Source organism: Trachurus japonicus, chromosome 3 (assembly GCF_045865225.1).
Source record: "Trachurus japonicus isolate A0001 chromosome 3, Traja_1.0".
In the NCBI taxonomy this organism is placed as follows: Eukaryota; Metazoa; Chordata; class Actinopteri; order Carangiformes; family Carangidae; genus Trachurus; species Trachurus japonicus.
In genome coordinates this window covers 37,095,342-37,118,200 of record NC_140909.1, presented here as the reverse complement: position 1 = coordinate 37,118,200, position 22,859 = coordinate 37,095,342, and the positions used below count along the sequence as shown (strand labels likewise).

General features: G+C 40.6%; 1 protein-coding gene across 1 annotated transcript in view; it reads left to right on the top strand.

Annotated features, from left to right (window-relative positions):
* Window positions 1-2,050: 2,050 nt before the first annotated feature.
* luzp2 (leucine zipper protein 2) overlaps window positions 2,051-22,859 on the top strand; it is a 158,509-nt gene continuing 137,700 nt past the window's right edge. Inside the window, exon 1 of the mRNA XM_085772226.1 lies at window positions 2,051-2,311. Coding sequence (XP_085628352.1) covers window positions 2,250-2,311 — 62 coding nt within the window. The 5' untranslated portion in view covers window positions 2,051-2,249. The remainder of the gene's footprint in view (window positions 2,312-22,859) is intronic.

The following is a 22,859-nucleotide window of genomic DNA, read 5'->3' as shown; positions in this document are numbered from 1 at the left end:
TAATTATGCCAAAACATGATTTGATAATGGATCCCCCCACATTAAGATGCTGAATATATTTCAGCATTTCTCTTAGACTTTGTGGACATTTTGTCTTATCTTGCCATAGCATAACATAGCCATTCTTTTCAATGTAATACTACTCCATAGGGGGTAGGTGATGATTGCATACACCTGTGAGCTGATATAAGGATTTAACACAAGACATCTTACCACATACAGCAGATATACTATGTGGGTGTATTGAGGCTATTGTGGGCACCTTCATCAATGTATCAGCTGTGAAATGAATAGCTGTATGGTATTTTTAATATAATCCAAGCACTGGTAGGATAACGATCCTTTGTCAGCTATGTAATTCATTGAATTCATCAAAAAATGGACATTTCAACCAGATACCCAACTGAATTTTGATTTATCTGAAATGTGGCTTCACAGCAACACTCAGGACATCCACTCCACTGAGCTGGAAAGGCTATCTCGTAGATAACCTGACACGGAGCAATCACTGTCAGCAAGAGTGTGATGGTGGACTGTGTTTACATCACAAGAAAAGGTGATGAGTGCTTGGATGTTTCCACACACTGCTCTCTGCTGGTGGACTTTCTGAACGTTAAGTGCATCTGAGTGCTAATGTAAGGAGTGGCATCGATGCTCAACAAACTGCACACTGACAGAGGTTGTGCCCGTTGACTTTTTGAAATTAATTTGAAGCTTTATCTACAATTATGATTATTATTGATATCTTTTTTGAACTCAATGATTGTTTTGCCCGTGTCACTAAAGTCCGTGTTGTTTTCTCTTGTGCGTATGAAACAATCAACCTAATGCTGCGTTCACATGGAGTCCGGTAAACGGCAGACGGCATGCTGGACTCCATGTTAGTGGACGAGAGGACGACGGCAAAAAATATCGTGGACGGCAACGGCAAACGGCAATGCCGTCCCCAGTTCAAATATTTTAACTTTTGCCGTCTGCCGCAACGGTAAACTCAACTGAACGTGACATGTGAATACGAGTATGTTGACGTTGCCATAGCAACATGGTGACGCGTCTTGCCGTTGTGCCGTCCCGTCCGACAGTTTGTTTGTTTTACGTTTACTGTCTGCCGTTTACTGGACTCCATGTGAACGCACCATAAGCCTGAAGATGAAGTTAGAAATATTGTAAGGGCTGATTTTATCCATATTTCTTATCTACAAGGGATTTTATTTTTGAACTTTTTTTGACTAGTTGAATATAAAAATCTTGATTTAATAAAAAAAACAGCTTTTTTGCCCTTTGTTGCTCTGAATTGCATTGCCAGTGATGTAAGCTTCTTTCTCTTTTAGAATTTCATTTTCTCAGTTTCATTTCAGTTTTCTGACATTCATTTGAATTTTTATTTCACTTTAGCCGACTGCTGCTTGATTTGAACAAAATGCATTCATTTACTTCTCCATGATAGGACATGACATTTATCTCCAATGCGAAAAGGGAAAACATTTAATCCTAATGGCGACAAGAAGCAGAGAGGGAGAGGAAAATTAAACAAACACTTGGCATCATAGTTTATTGTTACTATTAATTTGGGACCCCCCCCCCACTGAAGGTAATTGATGTTCTTTTCATGTTCCACAACTCATCCACCAACAAAGTGACCTTGCTTTGTGTTTTCAGCACAGGGCTAATTACACTAAATCTATTAGTGCCTTGCTTTAACTGAACTGTGACTTCACTGTTAGTCAACTGTTAACCCCTTGAGTGGTCTTTGTAGTGATGACCTGGTTTTCCCACTCTTTCCATTAAATGCCCTATCTCCTCCTATCAGCCCCGTCTCTCTATCTTAGGTATAAACAGGCAGGATGAAATGAATGGGAGAGAGGTGTATTGTTGGAGGAGCAACCGGCACCAAACAATGGCAAGAATGCTTTTCACCAATAGCTGTAGCTATACGGGCGCTGACATCATATCACTCCCACATCTCTCTCTTGATTTCAGCCCCACCCGCTCCTTTCCATTAGCAAGTCAGTCCGTGTCCCTGTGTTATTTAAAGCCAGAGATCCTCCCTCTCACCGAGCCACTGTGTTGCATTTGTCTGCCTCTCTGCTTGTGTGTCTGGGTGTGTGTGTGTGCGCCGTGTGTGTGTGTAGGAGAGTGCGCTAAAAAACCCAGGCAGCCAGTTGGAGAGCTAGAGAGCGGGGAGAGAGACACGAGGGGAAAGGCAGAAAGCATCTGAGAAGGAAGAAGGAACGGAGTGTGAGACAGCTATGAAATTCATCCAAGCTATTTGCTTACTGCTTCTCTGTCCAGCTTTGAGCCTCAACACCAGGTAAGAGATAAATAAGGAGAGATTTAAAAAAGAAAATTTTGGACAGTTTCTGGTAGACACTCTGAAAGAAAAGAAGGGTATAGGTTCAAAGCATACAATAGGAAATCTTAGATTACTAATCTGAAGGGGCTGTTCAGTCTTGTCAAATGCTGAAGCCTTAATTTCTCCTGGCAGAGGCTCTATGCGAGCTAAGCGTGTTGGAGACTGAAAGACTTTGAAGGAGGATGGAAGAGCTTATCTGTTGAACTAGGCTATTATCTTTCTCAGTTCTGGGCAGGCTGAGGACACTTGTCCTTTTGTGGTGGTAATTCACTGAATGCGATGCTTCTTGAATAGTGGTGACATTGCTTTTTTCGGGACCTTTTGCTGCCTGCTGGTCTGGCAGGGAGCAAGTTGAAGTCGGGGGGGAACTGCGAGAAAGGACAAGGCTACTTGTGTTGCAGTGTCTTGAAAAAGAGCAGTTGTGTGCGTGTTTCTGTCTGCGTGCTGTGTGTGTGTGCGTGCGTGCGTGCACTTTAAAAGAAGCCGGGGGAAGAGTGATGGGCAAGAAGAATGAATAAGAGAGAAATGTGTGGACAGAGGGAGTTTTGATGATTAATTAAATCATTGATAAAATCGTCTTTCTTCTTTGCCAGCGCCTGACACCACTGCTTTAATGAGAGCCGTGAGTGGAAATTCAGGGCTTTGACTATACCATGGAGACATCACACGCAGGATGGCATGCATTATAAAACTTGCCTTTCCTTTTTCTTCCTCAGCGCCCCGAAACATTTCAATACTGTTCCTCATCTTTTCCTGGTGAATTAGTTGAATGCAGTTGCTGAGGAATGCATGTGCAATGAGAACGATGTCTTTGAAGTCAGTGTCTCCTCTCTGTTTTCATTGACTACATAGACAAATACCTACATTATTTTGGGGCGTGATGCCAAACACATGAACATCCACCCTGTGAATAATGCCTTCTGCCCTGGGAGCTACATTAGACTGAGATTTGTAGAGAAAGAAGTCAAGGTTATAGCCCACATTCAACATATTTGTCAATACCGGAGAGGTACACTGATGATGTATGAGTCATATAACTACTAGTAGTATTGATGTCTTAAACTCAAACATTTAACACTCAGCAAATTAAGCTCTCACACACCCTTTAACACACCTACAAATTTGTTCACATGAGGTAAATGCATAAATAACCCTCAAGGAGCAGGTTTGAATACATCCACTTTGTTTTATCACCTTATAAATAGACTTATTTACTTTGTTTGATTTATAAATATGGAGTTTATTTTTTTTTCACCGTGTGCGCTGTTATCAAGGTGATTTTATTTGATGTTTTCCATGCTTATAGCTGAGGGAGGCATTACAGTGGTGAAATCTGGCAGGTCAGCTCAGATTGAATGCTACCCCTGAAGCAACGATGTCATAAAAAGTAATTAGCAGAACACAGAGATAATCAGCTTCAGGAAAAAAGAAAGAAAAAAGAAAAACACTGGAAATTCTGTGTAGGTGGCTGTTCCAGGCAAAGGTGATGCCTCATCCGTGACCTACTGAACCTTATTTTTAAATGCAGGAAGAATAAAACCAAACATGTGCTGCGTCTGAAAGCTGATCTGCGGTGCCACATCTGTCTGCTTCACCCACAGGAAACACAAGCTATGACCAGCTAATCTTATAATGTTGTAATTAAGGGAGGGGGAAAAAGACAATTTGTGGGAATTTAAATAATAAATGGGATCTGATTACAAGTACATGAAATTACATTTTACAGTATTTTTAGGCCGCTTCATTTATTACACACTTTGACCCAAAAGAGGATCCTTCTCAGTGTGGGTCTTAGACTGTAGACTGACAGAAATACAAAACAGTTTTGGAGCACAGCCCACTGGTTTGAAGCTGATCGTAATCAGTTTCACAGACTTTGTGAGAAAGATGTTGATTTAACTATTTGCGAGGCTTTAATTTGTCGTGTTGTATTTAATTACAATTTACCAATGTACCGAGAAGTTTGACCAAAAAAAAAAGAAGAAATAACAAAACCCCAACTCCCCTCTTCTGCATCTACGCTGTCTGTGAATGGAGACATCTCAATTGTCATGATTGAAATCAAGCTTTTTGTCTTGTTTTTTCAAACTACTGTAAAAGACCAACAATGAACTTAGACAATCATTTGCGTTATTGGCATATTTGACAGTGATGGGGGCTGAGAATCTTCAAATGGCATTGATTTTAAATTTCAATTTTTAAAAAAGGACAACAATAAGGCTTCTACAAGGACAGTGAAAGGTTATTCTATATTTCTGAACATCTGCCATCAGTTGGAGGGATCGGTGGATAGATTCAATTAAAGGTCACCACTGAAAAAAGGGGGGACTGGTTGATCCGGAGCCCATGTCCGCTCAGTCCCTGCTCCCCTCCCCCTGCAGAGGTTTACATGTGTTTTGTCTTCTGTTATCCCCGTCAAATATGCATAATTAGCTATGCTTTTAAGAGTCAGTTGTAATTAGCCAGCGTGTTATCCTGCTATGTTGTCTTTTGATCTAGTGCTGCCCCAAAGTGGTTTGACTTGGGCAATGACAGTTGGCAGAGATGCATTTAACATAAAGCTGGTGAAATTGCTTTTATTATTTCTAACATGGCCGGAATTTGTTGAAAGCAGAACAGAATTTGATTTGTACTTCTCTTTTTTTGATGTACCTTTTTCAAACTGAAAATCTTTAAGAGATACTCATCTTTAATTTTTTATTTCTTCCTCTCCCAGAGAATAATAAAATACTGTAGGCAGATTTTTTTTCTTCTTTTTTTCCTGCGTTTGATCTTTCCAGCACTCAAAACCTTTCTTGAGTTGATTGGCTCCTAAAAACACCTGTCATATTTTCATTGTTACTCTAGAGGTCATGGGCCCAAACAAAGCTTATCATTTGTGACATCCTCATTTTTATTTTTCCTATTTTTTTTCCCGAGGGATAGTGCAACATTGAAGAGACTCTCTGCGAGGTGTATCTGCTGCTGCTGCAAAATGAAGTGTGACTTGAGCTGTCTAGTCTACATATTGCTCTGCCTCGCCTTGCTTGATTCACTATCGTCACATCAGCGGTGCGTGAGGGAATCCATTTCATATGTTAACTGCAACCTCCCATTATGTGACCTGATGGAGTTGCCTTAAGGAATGAGAATTAATGGAATAGGAACCATTTCAATTTTTATGTATGATAGCAGCATTTGTTAAGCCTTTGGTCGATGTTTAATTCTGTTTTATATCCTAACATCTTAAAGGCATCTTGAGAGATTTCTCAATTGCATTATGCATGCTAGCACGCTCGGATATACAGTGTATATACTGTGTTATGAGAAATACAATAATTCACAATTTTGAACTTTAGAGAATATATTTCCTCATTATCTCTGCAAAATTTGTAACATTAACTCCTTTGATGCCGGCCCCCCTGTTCCCATGAGCTTGATTAAGAAGGATTTGTTTTTAATGAATTGAGTGGGTTACTCAGGCCACATAATGGCGATGCGGGGCTATGTGTCATAGCAGAAATCAATTGGTACTTAGGAAGAAGACAAGGCTGTATTGACATTGGTCCCATGAGATATGACTGTCCACCTCTGGGTCAGGGTTGGGGAGGAGACCACAGTGAGGCCGCTCCTGTGCATTCGGCTTGTTTGTCCCCCCCCCCCCCCTCCTCTCTCTGCAGATCAAACGGCTCCACCTTTATACACATTCAGATATTCAATATCAGAGAAAATTCCTTGAAAAATATTTGACACATTGTCTTGACACCATCTTTGATGTCTCCTACCTGAGCAGACTCTTCGTGGAAACAGTGATATCTGGTGGGATCTCTGCAGCATCAAATATTTATGAATATTTTGGACGCCAATTAAAAGGACTACAGAGAGCCTTGGATTGCTCGTACAGGGCAAACACACAGCCCCATTGCTTTATATCTTAACATCTGCCTGTGGATATGAGCATATTGTAAATTAAATGGAGTCTCTCTTCAATCTCTCTTTAGGGTCGGATATGAAAAGGAGGGTAGTTTACGAGACGTGGTGATTAACGATGGAGCCGGGCGAGGGTTATAGTAAATGTGACATTATATTGTTGACCTTGGTCATTTCCCCAGTGTGATAACCTTTTGTAATAACAGTATGTTGTCCTTATATCAATCCATGACACTCTCACCAGTCGGCTAAGTATTACATCAAGTTAACGCATGAAGACACGTCTCAGTATTTGTACAGTTTCTTGTCACTGAGGCTGATTTCAAGGATAAGACAACGTCTCATTGTTCACTCGCTCCTCTGCTGAAAGGCGGCTGATAGGTGCCGGGCTTCCTCCAGCACTTCTCTGCTCCATCTGTCACATGTTTGCTGAGTTGAAAACATCCCACAGATCATCATTTACATCCGATCAATACTTTTCTTACAAGTGACAATGAATAAATTCAATCAAGACGTACAGCAGCTGAGAGAAACTCCCTGTGATATCTCATTGACAAACACTAGCAGCCCACAGTTTTCTATTGTTTCTTTTTTATTTCTGCTTTGCAATTTAAAAAATGCAGAGATGAAACCTGCGGCACACAGAGCCGAGGTGTTCACAAACATAGGGACGGTGAGAATTGACGGGAGGTCAAGTGTGGAGAAGATGTGGAATTAGTCCAAACTATTGACCGGGGGTTGGGGGATAGTAATGTCAATCTATACATTGATGGACTGCAATAGTTAGCGGGGATAATGACTGAGTGGAAACAATCCACCTCTTATCTGCGGGCATTGTTTAGCACTTGGATGATGAAAGAGCAACTATTCTGAGCAAACAGGGCTTTGCTGAGGTGAGTGTGGAGTGCTGTTGTTTTCTTTCACATAAGGCTCGGCCGTGTCGCCGTTCGTCTGCATTGCTATTGAGCGAGATCTCCACCACTATCTAAATGAACTAGTGCTTCATTTATCCTGGAGCACATCGTTGCATGTTTGAACCGATGCCGTTGCAGAAACATTTCTCTGCTTTGTGGAGGGCAGTTGGGCGGGAAGTGGTTAAAGTCTGATGGGCTACCTCTGAATGACTTTTAATATGCAGCAGTGATCTGTGTCATGATTATGCAACCAAAAATATCAATGCGCCTGGAAAATTACCTGGGGAAAAAGACGTAGCGTAGCTTCACATTCACGCTCCTGTCTCCAAATGACGTCCGCAGCGGAGACTGTGATTACAGATGTGGCGTTCAGGGGCGGGGTTTGAGTCCCCGTGATGAGAGGAAATGATATTTGTGCAGGCTGGTAATGTCCTCGGCGCCAATGATTATTGAAATTCAAAGGACATAGTGCAACAGTCACACCATGGCAACCACATTGGCCACATGACAGTAATGAAGTGGGCTACAATAAACAGAACCTTAGGTGGCTCCTACAAATGAGAAAGTAATTAAAAGGACCGCGATCAGTGCAGGTTGAAGAGCGGCCAGACGTTTGATATTCAAGGCCGCATTTCAGGTGCTGTGCTGTTGCTCTCGTTGCTCTCAGAAGACATTTGAAACAACAGCAGTGTTTATTCTTCAAACACTCAAAGTGCGTGTCATAGATTAGTTGTTATCGGGCTTACTGGAACACAAGGTTTTATCGTTGAATAGCATCATCTTCTAATGTGGGATACAGGAAGCTGAATATTTGCACTGTGTTAAAAAACAAGAGTATTTGGGATGATGTGATTTAGAGGAAGATGACAAATTAAAAGCCACTGCAGACTGCTGTCCTGTTCTCATGCAGAGAAAGTAATAGAGATGGCATTTTAATAGTCAGAAATACAGTATGTATAAAGGATGGAAAAGTGAGTATATCTCTGACTGTACTTAGTATAATGTAGCTGTTCTGCTGTTAACTTTGTCTTAGATGGCTTAAAACAATTGTCATTCTCTTGGCATTATTGTCGGCAAAGAAATGAGACACATAATAACATTTAACATCAACAGATGAATGCACTTCAGATGCATGCACATAGCAGTTGTCAAAAGCTGTACATAATTGAAAAGACAATGTTCATAATACCACTTGCTCAGGGTTTTCTCTCTGTTCTGCCTTTGCAGTGTTTTGTCGAAATATTCCTATTGGTAGGGCATTGTTTATAGTGGATAACTGATACAGGACAGTTTAATCAAAGCCACTATATGGCTTTTATTGATTATTAGATATAAAATAAACAAGTGTCAAAGTCAAAACAGAAAGGTACCATGTAGCAAGTCCAAATCTGAAGATACACATTGTGAAAGATAAAAGCACTTCAATCCATAGTACAATAACTGTAATTCAAAACAATAAAAGTAAATCTGTAAAACTACATTAACTTGTGTCTTCTATCTAATCTAATCTTTAGGGGATAGGTCTGGGTTGTGAAAGTTTTTGTGGGAAACAGCTGCACTCTGTTTTTGGCTACATTTGCAAGTTTGGAAAACCAAAACAACAGGTTTTCATAATTCTCTATTGCACTTATCACTACCAACATATTCCATGCTGCACATTGTCACATGATACAAAATCTTTGTTTAGTGCATCTTGAAAAATCAAAGAAGTGAAAAATTATAATTATTAGTAGCATATTCAAAGGATCTAAAGTTTTATTTTCTTCTATATGTTCGTTTAGTTCACGTTGTCTTTCTAGTGTAATTTAAAGTGAAAAAAAAAATACATTGACTGATTGTTTTGGCCACTGCAGGACAGCAGAAACAAGTTGTGAACACAGTATTCACATATCACATTTTAAGTTGATGTGCCAATCATGTTAGGAAAATGTGTATGTTCACATATTTAACAGTTACAGACCAAGAGATAAAATGTTTAGTTGAAGTATTTGCTTCTACCTCTAACCTGTATGGAAGTCCTCTGCCTTTCAGCTCTGATTTGGTCTCTACCTCCTACCTTCATATCTCCTGAGGGAGCTGTTTGCTCCAGCATGTTTTGTTGATTATTGTTTGGTGCTCAGCAGGTAATGTGCAATGGCTTTGGGAGGTTTTTTTTTCTTTCTTTTTGCTGCTGCTGGAAATGTGGGTATGAAGTAGGATGCAGTATGAGTGAACCAGAACGGTAAAGGTAAGGGCAAAGGAGGACATGACAGCTAAACAATGAAGTGAGCTGCAGATTGAGGGGAACAATTCAGTGTAGGTCAATCACTACGAGTCACCCTTTTCACTTTGTCATTTCATATATTGTATAGATTAGAGCCATCAAGATGAGCCTATAGTTTCGATGTAAATCATTATCGCTCTTATCATCCACTCCCACGGCGCTGTCAGTACAAATATGAGAGTTCTGTTGTCACAGTGACTCCTGTAATTGGCAGACACTTAATTGCTCAGGATGCTTGTGTTCCTGTGTTGTAATGAGTCATTAGTGGAAGCTTGGCTTGGGTTTTTGTTACATAGTACAGTGCAATATGTATAACCATAATAAACAAAAGCTGTGCACTGTCCCTCGTCTCAGTGGCATAGGACATATAAATTGTGTCTGTTCTCTCCAGGGGATAGCTATCAAGCACCGATGAGTCAATTCCCTCTGAAGCAAAAGGAGAAGGCCTCAGTCACTTGCTCATGAATGTAGAGTGATGTTCAGGGCCCTTCGTATGTATGTTCTATGATGTACTGTAGGTGTCTGGCAGGATATTAGATTCAAGTCAAAGTCTATACATCGTCCACGTTTTACATGATTTAACTCGGTTTGATCCTGACGTCTTTCTCCAAGTCTAAGGTCTTGGCTTATTATTTGCGCAGTTATTCAGCGTAGACATTCAGATGACATCTGAATCAGTCACACAGGCATAGAAGTTAAGTGTTTGTTTTGTTAATTACTATCTGGGCTGCCACTGGTTTGTCACATGTCGCCAAATACCATGAGATATCTTATTTTGTCCAAACCGATAGGGTTACAGCTAACAGCCAAAGATAATTAATAAAGAGTTAATAAGAGGGAATCGGCACATCCTCGTGTTGGACAAGGCTGGAACCAGATATTTGGCATTTCTGCCTAAAAATGACAAGGAGAACAAAAATAATCTACTTAATCTCAAACAATCCCCTAAAGAAGTCAACAATTACCCTGGGATTTGTTCTGTTTATCTTCATCATCTCACTTGCGTAGCATCGGGCACAAACTCAGGATTTCAGTGGATGAATAGTTTTGCATTGTTGCCAAATCAGTCAACGTTTTAACATTGTGTCGCTTTGACTTTAATATCCTGAGACAGGTTTTACAAACAAAGACACTCATTGGTGATGACTAATTGCTAGGGCTGTCAATCGATTAAAAAAATTAACCAATTAATTGCACAATTTTCTGTAATTAATCGCGATTAATTTATTAACAAACTAACTAATTGCAACCAATCAACAACTAAACAAACAATGAACAACTAATCAATGAGACCAATATTTATCTCCTAAAAAGAATTAAACCAGCCGGGGGTAAACCTCTAAAGACCTGCATAAGTTAATCGGCTCTCTTCCTTACCCCGGGATGACGACGCAGGTTAAAGGGACAACGAGGAGTTTTTATTTGGTTATAAAAAAGTCTCACGTTAATGTGGATGAATCTACATTACCCACACTTGTTAATGGGCCCATTTTTGATAAATATATCATTTTGTCTCTATCGTTATTTTGTTATTATTAGTGGTGGCGGAAATGCTGGTCGAGCCGACCAGGGTTTTTTACTTTCGGTTTCGCGGCAAGTTATGAGAATAACGCCACAGAATCGCCGTTTGTGGTCGGAACTACGACGGTATCTGATCGTCTTTGAACCTCTGACTTTAATTCTTGATGAATGAAAACACGAGTCTGTCTTGCGCCGGTCAAAGAATTTTACGGTGCGCGCGGAGGCTCATAAATGTAGTGTGAAAATGCTTTGCTTTTCCAAAACTCCTCGTTGTCCCTTTAACCGGCCGATCACCTCGGTAGATGGGCTGCTGTCTCTGATAAGACCTGCTGGTCCCGGTCGCTGCTCCCACAGGTGGAGTTTCACTTCTCCCAAAACGTCGGAGCTAACTTCCAAACAGGCGTCATTTGGATAAACTAACCGCATATTGGACAGTTAATTAGACAGTTAATTACTCGCATGAAAAAATATTGAGACTCAATAAAGTGACGAATAACAACGCTACAGCCTGGTTAGCCTGCACACGTCAGATTTGGGCCACCGGAAGTGAACAAAATGATGTTAATTGCGTTTTTTTTTAACTTTGACAGCACTACTAATTGCTGAATTATGCTAAATTGTCATTCCAGGGGGTGTAAACAAAACAATTTAGGAATGATTGACGTTGGATCAAAACATTTTGTCCATACAGTAGGTGAACACAACCAGAAACACAAAAGTTTAAAAAACAAACAGCGAAATTGATAGCGGGCGGTTTTGGGATGGAAGACACGTTTTCTTGATATTTTTGAGTTGAATCCAGTGTGAATATTCTCCTGATAAGCACATATTCATTAAGACATTTTCTACTGCACTGTAGAAAATCCTCTGGGGATTCATTAATTACAGCAGCTACAGTACATTGGGTTTAAATATCACACATAAATGTCATTCAGGCTGAGGGAGATGAACACTTACCTGCTGTTTGAAGGATTTTCTTCATTCCTTAACTCCCAGCTGCCATAGCCCCCCCCCTTCCTTTATCCAGAGACGAGTTGCTAAGCAGACACAGGCTTTCTCAGCAACAGCATGTTTCACATTCAGAAAGTTACACTCTTTCACACCGGGGAGCTGCCCTTCACAGATCACATGGGCGTCTTTTGAACAGCTCCACTGAAGCAGTTAGTTTGTGCGAAGGGGTAGGGGAAGGGGGGGTGGGGGTCACACTTTCACCTTTCCCACCCTGATTTTCTCAGCCTTTTGTGGGATACAGCTCTCAGTCATAGACTACTTTCCTAATCATTAAGCTGCCACCAGCAATCTATCCATTCCCCAATTTCATTCTGTTCAGCTGTTTAATGGCTCATAATTGGTTCACTGCGGAATGAACCAAAGTGCTCAGAGGCATTACTCAGAAAATATCAGATGGATCAGAAAAATGTGGAGATATTGGTTTTGGCATGAACAAAATATGAGGATCATAAATAATACAGATCTACACAAAAATGGTTAGATTATGTAAGAAAAACACAGGCAGAGCTCAGTGCTTTGTCCTTTTTATCAATATATTTATTGTGTCACACCATTTGTCTGTGCTCTAGTTATGTTGTCGTCTATTGAGACTTCCCTGTTTTGTAAAAGCTCTTTTTTTCCTGTTTCGTTTTGCCAAGCAATAAGACACTAGTCTGTGCACTGAAGATTAATGCGTGCTAAATGCTTGGCTATGGATACCAAATTAGAATCAGCCTATTGATGGTTCAAGTGGACTTTAAGCAAAACGACTCACTGGTTACTCATTGCTAACAACAAAAGTTGCCTGGAGACTTAAAATGTATTATAATTGAGGTCTTTGTTTACTTAGCACTTATGAATAATTAAAAATGTACAAAGGGGGGGAAAAAAGACGTGGAATCTATTCCAGTGCCGGAAACAATACCAGGAACACCTGTGCAAAATAACATGGTCCATTCAGACAACTGTGCTGTGAATTCAGGGTCAGAGTCTTCTGTGGATTTTATTTTTTTTCTGGGGGACAGAAACACAGCAGCACCTGTGGAGAACATTATATGAAACCATGGCCTTGTCCACACAGCTGAACGAACCACACACAGCTGAGGAGGCAAAGAGAAAAAATGATGTTGTATCATCCTGAGTGTTTTCAGTTCTTCTAATCTCTTCCAGTATCAGTTCAGAGAAAACACAAGCAGCCCACAGAGAGCGTCCGTCCATTTTAAACTCTTTAAAAACTATGTGCTGTGTTTTTTTTTCTCAAAACATGCAGCTTTGTTCTCTTCATTGTGGTAGTACAGAGGCGTTATACAGTACATCAAATACGTCAAAGTATTTTGAGTTTCAAAAAGGAAATGTCGACATAATCTTTTACAGAAGTAACATCTATGATACTTCTGACCAGTCGGAGCATAAAATATATTGAACATCCATTTTTTCAGCAACACATGTTCCACTTTCTACAGTTACTATTTGAATTCTGTACCGATTGTCTGCCATTGTCTATTATAAACACAGTATTATGACTATACAGTATAATATTATTTACAATACACTAGATGTGTGTGGTTATAAACATTCACAAATGCAAATCTGTGTTTTGATCAACAACATAAAATAATATAATCCTCTACCAAATGAAACTGGATTCTATATCAATGAATCTGTTTTAACATACTAGGACATATGGTATTGTGTGGGATTAGAAAAACCCTTTGTAGACATCTGTTTTCATTCGATAACTGGAAGCATCTTGGTTATAATGCACAGCAAATAGTTTTTCATCTGTAAACATCCAGAAACAGGTGGAGATTTTTCTTGTACCTCTCAAAATAGTATGGCAGTGTTTTTTGACAATTTCTTGTGCTTAAGTGTAAATATTGTTACATTGCCCATCAGAGTGATGTTCCCATAGGCAAGTGAACAAGCAGCAAAACCTGCCACATGCAGCTGTTGTGTGAAGACAACACAATATTGTGGGGTGGGGACTCACTTCCTTGCAGCATTCAGGGGGATCTGTGTCCCCATCCCCCTGTAGGAATTATTGCTGAGCAGTCTGTTTCAAGGGGAGCAGCATCAGCGATCAGATTATTCTCTGCTGGGTACAATTTGGTTTCTGGACTATTGTGGGCCATTTGAAGCTATTTTGGGACAGTTGTGCCTAATAGGTAATTCCAGTCGAGACTGAAACAAATCTGAATCCAGACAATGCAATTCCTTCAGAAAATGTGATGGGATTTGCTGCTGCTGCTGCAATCGTCCTTTGTCTAGTGCTTTCTACTAATAAGTCCAAACTGAACAGCTCTTGGGTTTTTGTCGAATGAAACTCAAGGCAAACAGCGTTATTTACTCTCTGTATGAGTTGTCAGGTTAAGTGTCTCTCTGTGTATTTTTGTGTCGGCCTTTCTTTAGCTCCACTAACTGTGTTGAGGCTTTTATTTTGAAAATCTGTCCATGTGTTTTTACCACCATTGAAATGAACAGCTGAATGACTCCTGTTCAGAGACTCCCAGTACGATCTTCTTAATTGGTTGAGGCTCTTATTTTGAAGATGAAAGGTTGATGTAGAAACTGCCAAAGGTGTCTTCAGTGAGATAAAACCAGCTTTGTGTTAATGAAGGTTTGACTACATTAACAACAACAGTTTCTGCCACTAACATGTTTCACTGTGTGACCATAATCTGTGATGTGTGTGTAAAGGTTTAAAAAATGGCTTATGCAGCAATTGGAAAAGTGCCCACTTGTGTGTTTTGCTCACAAGAGGGAGAGCTCATCTTGTCTATGTCTTATCTATCTTTTAACTCAGGGGTTGGAATCTTCATGCTTTTAGTCACCCTGTGTGAAAGAGTAGACATTTATACAGCATTTGTATATAGTGTGTGAAATGAAAGATGTGGTAGTCACAATTGCTGAAAAGTGGATGATGTGACACATAAACCCTCATTATTAACTTTAATCTGCCTGGAAATAGGGCATGAAATGTAATTAATGAGTAATAATGCAAAACCTGTACGTAAGACGTCAAGAAGATGAGCAGACGTTTAGTAGCTGAAAGTCTCTGGATCAGTTTAAAGCTCAAATGAAGTTCCCAGGTGAAATCATGTTGATTTTCAAAGCAGAGGAAGTTGTAGAGGGTTTCAATATAAACCTTCCATTAATTTTTGTGACATAAAAGCTGAAGACTATAGAACTGATAAATAAGCAGAGAAAAAGTTGAATACAAGCAGATTGTACATTTTGATATCCGAATGCTTAGCTAAAAGGTTTCTGAATGTGCGTATCAGCATCCTCACGGATCGGGGGGAAATATTTGGGCTGGCACAGCAATCCCAGCAATTAATCAGGTGCAGTAACTGGACTGAGTGCAAGCCTTCCTGTAGCTTCCATTTTGTTGAGTAATTAAAGCCTGATTAGTGCTGAGAGCAGCATTTTGACGAGTGTCAGAATTTCAAACAGCTGTCGGCGGTCTTCACAGGAATTTGACAAAATATCTTTGATGCGAGTTGCCCGCTCGATTACAGACATCTTTCCCCCCGACACACACACATCACCTAGTGTCTTCTTAGGCGTCGGCTGTATAATGTATCTGTGTGTATGCACATGTCAGAAACACGCCGTCTGACAGAAGTGCGCTGCCAATATTCAAGGACAAACAAAACAAACGTCCAAGAGATGGAATTGATTCCCAGATATCACCTGCCAAACAGGTGCTGTTTTTCATTTCCTGTCTTTTTATTAACCCCCCCCCCCCTTCCATATTTGTTGTGTGCTCTCTGCTGGGCGGCGTACTGTACATCACAGCCGAGCTCGCGTGCGCCATTTTTCTAGAAACATAATATCTGCTTCTTTTGGTGAAGGCTACATAAATCTGAATCCTTTATCAGCCGCCAGCACACCTCCTCGAAGACGCCCAGGCGGATTCTGTTATTTTTATCTAATCATTTCCTGAGCATATTCTGGTGTCAGGATCCATCTTGGCTGACAAGTGCTGGTTACATTTGAGTCGCCTATCGCCCTGTTTTCCCAGTGTTTTGCCATGACACCTGACTGATAAGTGTGTTGTTCGGTGAGTGTGTGAGGAGGACGAGGATTTCAGCAGTGACATGCGGCATTTAACGCGGGGAAGCCATTCAGCGGTGCCCACGGTGGCAGTTTATCTCTGAAATGTTTTGTTTTATATTTTGATTGTGGATTTTTATGCCCACAGACCTCGGCTTTTGATGACACTTCTGAGACCGCTGCTTATTCACCACGAAAGAAAAATAGTGTCTTGAGGAAATGTGAAGAGTCAAAGATGTCATTAATCCACAGGGTTTGGTCAGAAAAGCAACAACTGGCAATGATGTGTGGCCGCTGTGAAACTACTGCCATATTTACACAGAGCTATATATTCCTGCTTTGGTTGGACTCTTATTTTACTGTGCCTTTATGACAATAAATGCAATGCAATTAGCAGCATGCCGTTTTATTAGACTGGCAAGTGTCCAGACTGAAAAAAACAGAACAAGATTTCTTTGTGAGGCTGGCATTAGAAAAAAAAAAAAAACGACCACCGTAAACATCCTCTAAGACTCCCAGTCATGTCGTCTGACCATTAAACAATGCTCCTGGGATGATGCCTGGGGGATTAAGGTGGTATTGCCACTTGCCAATCAATTTTTAGTGTCAGGTTGACTATTGAGCAACAAATGGAAACTCACTCATGCGGTTCAACCTCTTGCTGAGATTTTTCTTCCCTATTTTTTTCCCCCCAAAGACAAGTAGAAGCTACCAAAGAGCAAATATGGAGACCGGCTTCCAAAAATATGGCCTTTCCTCTTTTGCGTGTGTGTGTGTGTATGTATACAGTATGTGCGTTGAACCCCACCACTGGGCACAGAGAGGGCAGCGAGAGGGTGTTATGTTGCTGAAGTCCACCACTCCCATTTGCCTGTCTGTCAGATGTCTTGCTTGGCTGAGCTCCACACAGTGATGGTGTTGACAAAATGACAGGAGGGGGGCACACTCCAGTGAATGTCAATTTGGCTGCAAAGCACCGTTTCCCCAGGAGTGCCGAGGCTCCCACAACGCCAAGGCAGAGAAAGGGAGAGGTCTGTGGTTTATATATAAAAAAAAACGCAAGCCCCAAAGACTGTGGTATTTACATAAAACATACATGCATGCAAATCGACATACGCTGCACAGTCCCTGCATTTCAAATGTGCTGAACCCGATTGAAATCACATCCCGGCAGCATCAATTAGCTGGTACGTATAGTCTACCTGCTGCTTTGTTCTCATGACAAGATGGCGATGGAGTGTGTGTCTTAGTGCAGATTCAGTGTTGGGCGTTCACACAGATCTTGTGTTCTCGCAGCTTTCCCCCCTTTGCCTTGCTTACTGTCCTGACTTGACTGCTGGGATTAGGGATGCATTCTAATGTGTCTCTAATCTTATAATCGGTCTAATAGGGGCACAGTTACACTGGAGTCCTTTAATGTTTAAACACAGATTGAGTTGGGGGACTGTGGAGGTTACTGGGGACATCTAGCACAGATCACAATCTATAAGCTCGACATTAGGATTCACAGAGACCGCCTGTTTGTGATTACATTAACCGTAGGCAGTTGTATTCACAAAACTCACCTCAGATGCTAAATAAGTTATACCAAACAACCTCCCTGGCGTGTTTAGCAAATTAGCATTTGATGACAGGTGTTTGGATTAACACTGATTTAATGAGCTTTGTGAGAGTCCCCGGAGGATGAATGCAGGGTTTTGGGATTACCTACTTCCAGGATACTGTTAAAGACAGGCAAATGGAAAATCTCCGCTCCAAATCCATTGAAACACATCCATGTCCCTATTACCCACAAACCCCCAACAGGAACACAACATGACACCTCCTGCTTTCACTGATGTTGTGACTGAAATCAATGCCTTTTATTGCAGAGATGTGGATCTCAAAGTATGTGCAGCCCAGTGCCGGGCTCCTTTGACTGCGTGTTTGTAAAATGTTTGTGGTCATGGCATCCTTTATCTTGACGGCGTGCTTAATGGGACACGCACAAGGTCGTTCACGAGGCAATAGTCTCCAAGGTAGCCGAGATGCTGCGGGTGTTATTAGGATGCTGATTTGATGGTAGTGATAAGTTAAAGAAGTTTGTCTTTTAATTTCACTGACCTTCTGTGTTAATTACTGTTATCATATAAAGGCATTCATATGTGTTCTCTCTCTGGATTGCTGGGTTGATGAAGGGATTACTTAAAACAAGTTTGTCTTTAAGTTTCACTGACCTCCTGTGTTAATTATTGTTACAATCAGAACACATTAACAAATGTTCCTCTCTGTGGCGTTGTCGAGGTGATAGCATAGTGTTTACAATGTTTCTCGCGGCTATTTCATTATCATTCAGCTTTATACTGGAAACAGAACAGAAGACATAAAAACTGACTTTTGTTGTGGAAACTTCAATGTGTCAAAACCTGTTTATAGCTATGATTTGGCTTTTTTAGAGTATGAATTTTTCCCTTGGTCCACAATATTTTGTATAGATATGGTGATGAAAAGAACCATAGTCATTTGTGTATAAGCTTTATTGCCCATAGTGTTGCTTCCTAGTGTCAACATAACTTGTTCTGTTTTTAATACAAGTGGTTATGAATATTAAAAATGCAGAGTCTGTGACAAGTAGTCATCACTTCGCCACGTTTAAACAATAAGCCTCTGAGATTAGTGTTTAAGTATGCACATCTACCCTTTGACTTTAAAAATCCTTCTCTTCACGCCCACGCCGACTGAAATGCAGAACATTTAACACTTAACGATTTAAAATAATATTTGGTCACCAGGAATCTAAATCTCTAAAACCTTATCGTGGCCTCCTTTAATACTTATTTCTCAAACATCCTTGACGCAGGGTTGTGCAACCTGAAATATACTTTCAACAACGATCAATCCAGGCTCATACAGTGTTGAGGGTGTTGCATGATTTTGATGTGTAATTAAAAGTTGAGTTTGTTTTTCACCTTGGGAACCTGATTGGACTTATCACAAAGGCATATGAGTCAGGATAAAGTAACACGCATGCAAGGTGTGTGCACGCCCCCCCCACCCCCCTCTTTATTTCATGTGTGAATCTGCACTACAAAGCGCATTGTGTGCACTGTTAGACTTTTCACTGTAAATTTACAGTATTATACTGGCAGCAGCTTCACCAGCATAATACTGTAAAATTACAGCAATTTGCTGTATCTTATAATTACAGCAAAATACTGTAATTCAAATACTGTAAATTTACAGTATTATACTGGCGAAGCTGCTGCCAGTATAATACTGTAAATTTACAGTATTTGAATATACAGTGATATCCTGTATTTAATGATGATTACAGAATATTACTGTAATAGGCTACTACTACTACTACTACTACTACTACTAATAATAATAATAATAATAAAGAAATGACAGCAAGACAGTATTCATTTTTCAATTCAAATATTTATTGCAATAAAAATGTATTTCAGTTACAGTGCATAATGACATTTGGTAACTCACTGACAATTTGTATTTGTGAGGCAGGAACATCAAATTGTTTTAATAATCCCGTAATATAGGAAATGCAGAAAACAGCCAGGACAAATGCCTGGACTAAACGTACATTTTTCTGGCCACTCGAACTCACGGACACGGCGAGGAGATGACGAGGAACTGCTTGAAAGCGGACGTCTGCCTTGCAGAATGGACACAGGCTCTAGAATGAGAAAAATGTTGCATCAGTACATGGATTATCCGTTACTCTTAACAACGTTTTTTCTCATCACGGCGATTTCACCAACATAAACAGATATATTTTTAAACGGCTAAAAAAGTGGAGTAATAATAATACCGTAATAATTAAAAAGAAAAATCCTGTTCAGTGTAGCACCGTTCTATTGTTAGGTCAGCTGCAACTTGTGGCAGAAGCCAGAGGACCCACGTGCAGAAACCGGTGGAGAAAAAAAAAGTCAAAGTCAAGGACTAAATAAAAAAAATGTCACTGTCTCTCTCTCACGAGCAGTGCTGTCATTCAAATTTCAGCACTGACACAGCGGACAGCGCGCCTGCATGAAATGCATGCTCCGGAGGCGATCTTTTTTCAGTTAGTTTTGCCTCTTCACAGAGATTTTTCTGTGGAGATTTTTTCTATTTTTTAAACGAGTACGAAAAATACCTGCAGGCTATTCGTGCTAACGTTAGCTACTCCAGGCATAAGTTAGACCAGTTCTGCCAGTAAAATCGTGTTGTTTAAACAGGGTTACACAATGCTATGCTCTATAATTTCAGCTAAGCTTGAATGAAAATTGAGCTAGCTAACTGAAAATGAAAAGATTCAACAACTTTGTCCAAACACGGTTCTAAATGACAGAAAATTCAACTGGAAAAAAAATCCAAACCTTCTCCTAAGTCCGGAAAAAAAGATAAATTTATGTGAACTTACTCAGTGGACAGCTCCAGACATCAGAGGTGAGCAGGTAGCCTTCCTGTGACTGCTCACACACAAGCTGCAAAAAAACTGTCAACTGTTGATTTTCAAATTTATTTTTCCCACACTTTTCACCTTCCCACAATGCTCTGCTGTTTACAGTAATCCTGTAAAAAAAAGGGCCTTCTCTTAAAGTGCTGTAATCACATTTTTTTCTCCCAGATTGCATTGCAGTTTACAGTATGATACTGTATAACAGTTTTACAGTAAAATACTGCTCAGATTTTACTGTAAATTTACAGAAAAGGGTTACAGTGTGTGCCCACCTGCAGGCGCTGGGAATAATTTGCTCTGCGGCTAGAAGTGCTTTAACGTGTTCATCCTGGTGAGCACATTATGCACGTTTGTTGTGTGAAAGCCCAAATTCTAAAAGCAGGCTGGTGTTTTTTTTTTTCGTTTTTTTTTAACAAAGAACTTGTTGAGAAATAAAATGAAAGCCGACCAAGCATCAATCAGTTCCTCAGTTGTCATTGTGTGGAGTATTAATTGGCAAAGCTATTGATCATACGTCTCTTTTTTTCACAAAAAATATTCCAGACTTCTGGTTTACTCCACCACATTGTATGGAGCTCGTGGTTGTAGCAGGTGGAGGCATTCACAATAAAAAACGTCTTTAGTAACAGTGTGATGCATACTTTTTTTTTTTTTTTAAAGAAGACTGCAAACTTAGAAATCACTACTACACATACTTTTTTTTGGTAAATAACCCTTCAGAAAATGTCATGTTGAATCATCTGATACTTTCTTTCTTTTTAGAAAAATACTACAATAGAAATAAAACCTTTTGAAATAATAGAGAAAAAAAGTGTCTCCACGTGGGCTCACATACACACTGTGAGAGGGCAACAGAATGTCAAAAGAATGGTGTCAAGCTGGAAACTTTGACGGGTTTAAAAAGACACGAACAATGGTCACCTGTGGGAGTAAAAAAAAATTGTCCCCCGCTCAACACGACCTTGTCAATCTTCTCCTTATCAGTCTGAGTCCAGACAAAGAGGCCGCGGTGTCACCTGCTGTGGGCATTGACTGCGGCTGGCTGAGTGTATAACTCTCAGTGTGCCTGCCTGTCCTTGAATTTGAAGATGCTGAAGCGGATGGTCCTTCAAATCCTCCCAGTGTATAGTCAGATGTACTTAACAGATAGAAGACCAGGCGTCGCTAGGTGAGGAAGGATATTATAATGTAATTACAGCAGACATGTACACATTTTACAACTGCAGAGGCCAGTTGGACATTTGCATTTATGTTTACAGCAACAGACAGTTGACCATTTGCCCTGAGTCCATTGTCATCGAACGCAGTCTCCCTGCCAGCCCCGGAGTATTTAGCCATGTCAGCAGCATACTGGGGCGTCCCGCATCTCTGCCTCTTCATCCCGGGAGTCTCTCAAAGCTTGTGTAATGTGTTATACAACTTACACTGCCTTAAAATTAATCCAGCACCTCCCAACCTGAGTTGACAACAGGTTCCTCTGAATATAGTGCTTGGCTGCATAGCGAGCACAATCCTATTACTTAAATGGATAGGACTAATAATAAAATATTACTTCCAACCAAACCGGATTAACAGTGATCTTGTGCTCTTGGGAATGCGTTGAGCTGCCTTTTTCCTTTTTAAGCAAGTTCATTTCATCTCTGTTGCTTTGTGTTTGTGGATTGGAAGACGGATAATGAATGCATGCTGGACAAACAAGGAAGTGGAGGGAAAAAAAGGCTGGGCTCTTTAAACAGTCTGTTTATGTGCTTACTGCTGCACCTTACTATACAGCTGAATTAATGCCAAGTACATGCGGGTGAGTGTGGGTCAGCTGAGGGATGCTAAGCAATGGAAAATACAAGCAGTTTGTAGACTTCATGCCACCGAAAATGCAGATGAAGGAAAAGGGAGAGACACTGTGAATCAGCAACCAAGTCAGAACACTGAGGCGCACTGCACAGGACTCTGGTCTACTTAGGCTGATTGCTATCACTGCATTATGTTCTCTGTCTGTGCACTTGGTTACACAAAATCCCAACAATCCCAATGTTTTGTTGTTGTTGCCAAATTCTTAAGTTCTGATGCTTTTGCAGAAATCATTAGTTCTACATACATGTTCTGTTGTGTATAGCCTCGTTTCCACTGTCAGTACAGTACAGCACAGTACGGATCGGTACGGGTACGGTTCAGGTCGGATATGGTCAGCTTTGCGTTTCCATTGTACAGTATAGAGATCTTCAGGGGTAGCCGGAGTGCGCGTCGAAGCGTCACTACGTCGACTTATGTAGCGACACTGGCTCGCGGCCCGGTTGAACCCATTCTCTGCCATTTTTGCGGCAACCAGCTGCGCCATGGAGCTCCCACTGCACAGCCTCCTCACCACCAATAGAGAGCAGAGCCTGCAGCTCCTCAGCACTCCAGACACCGTTGCTA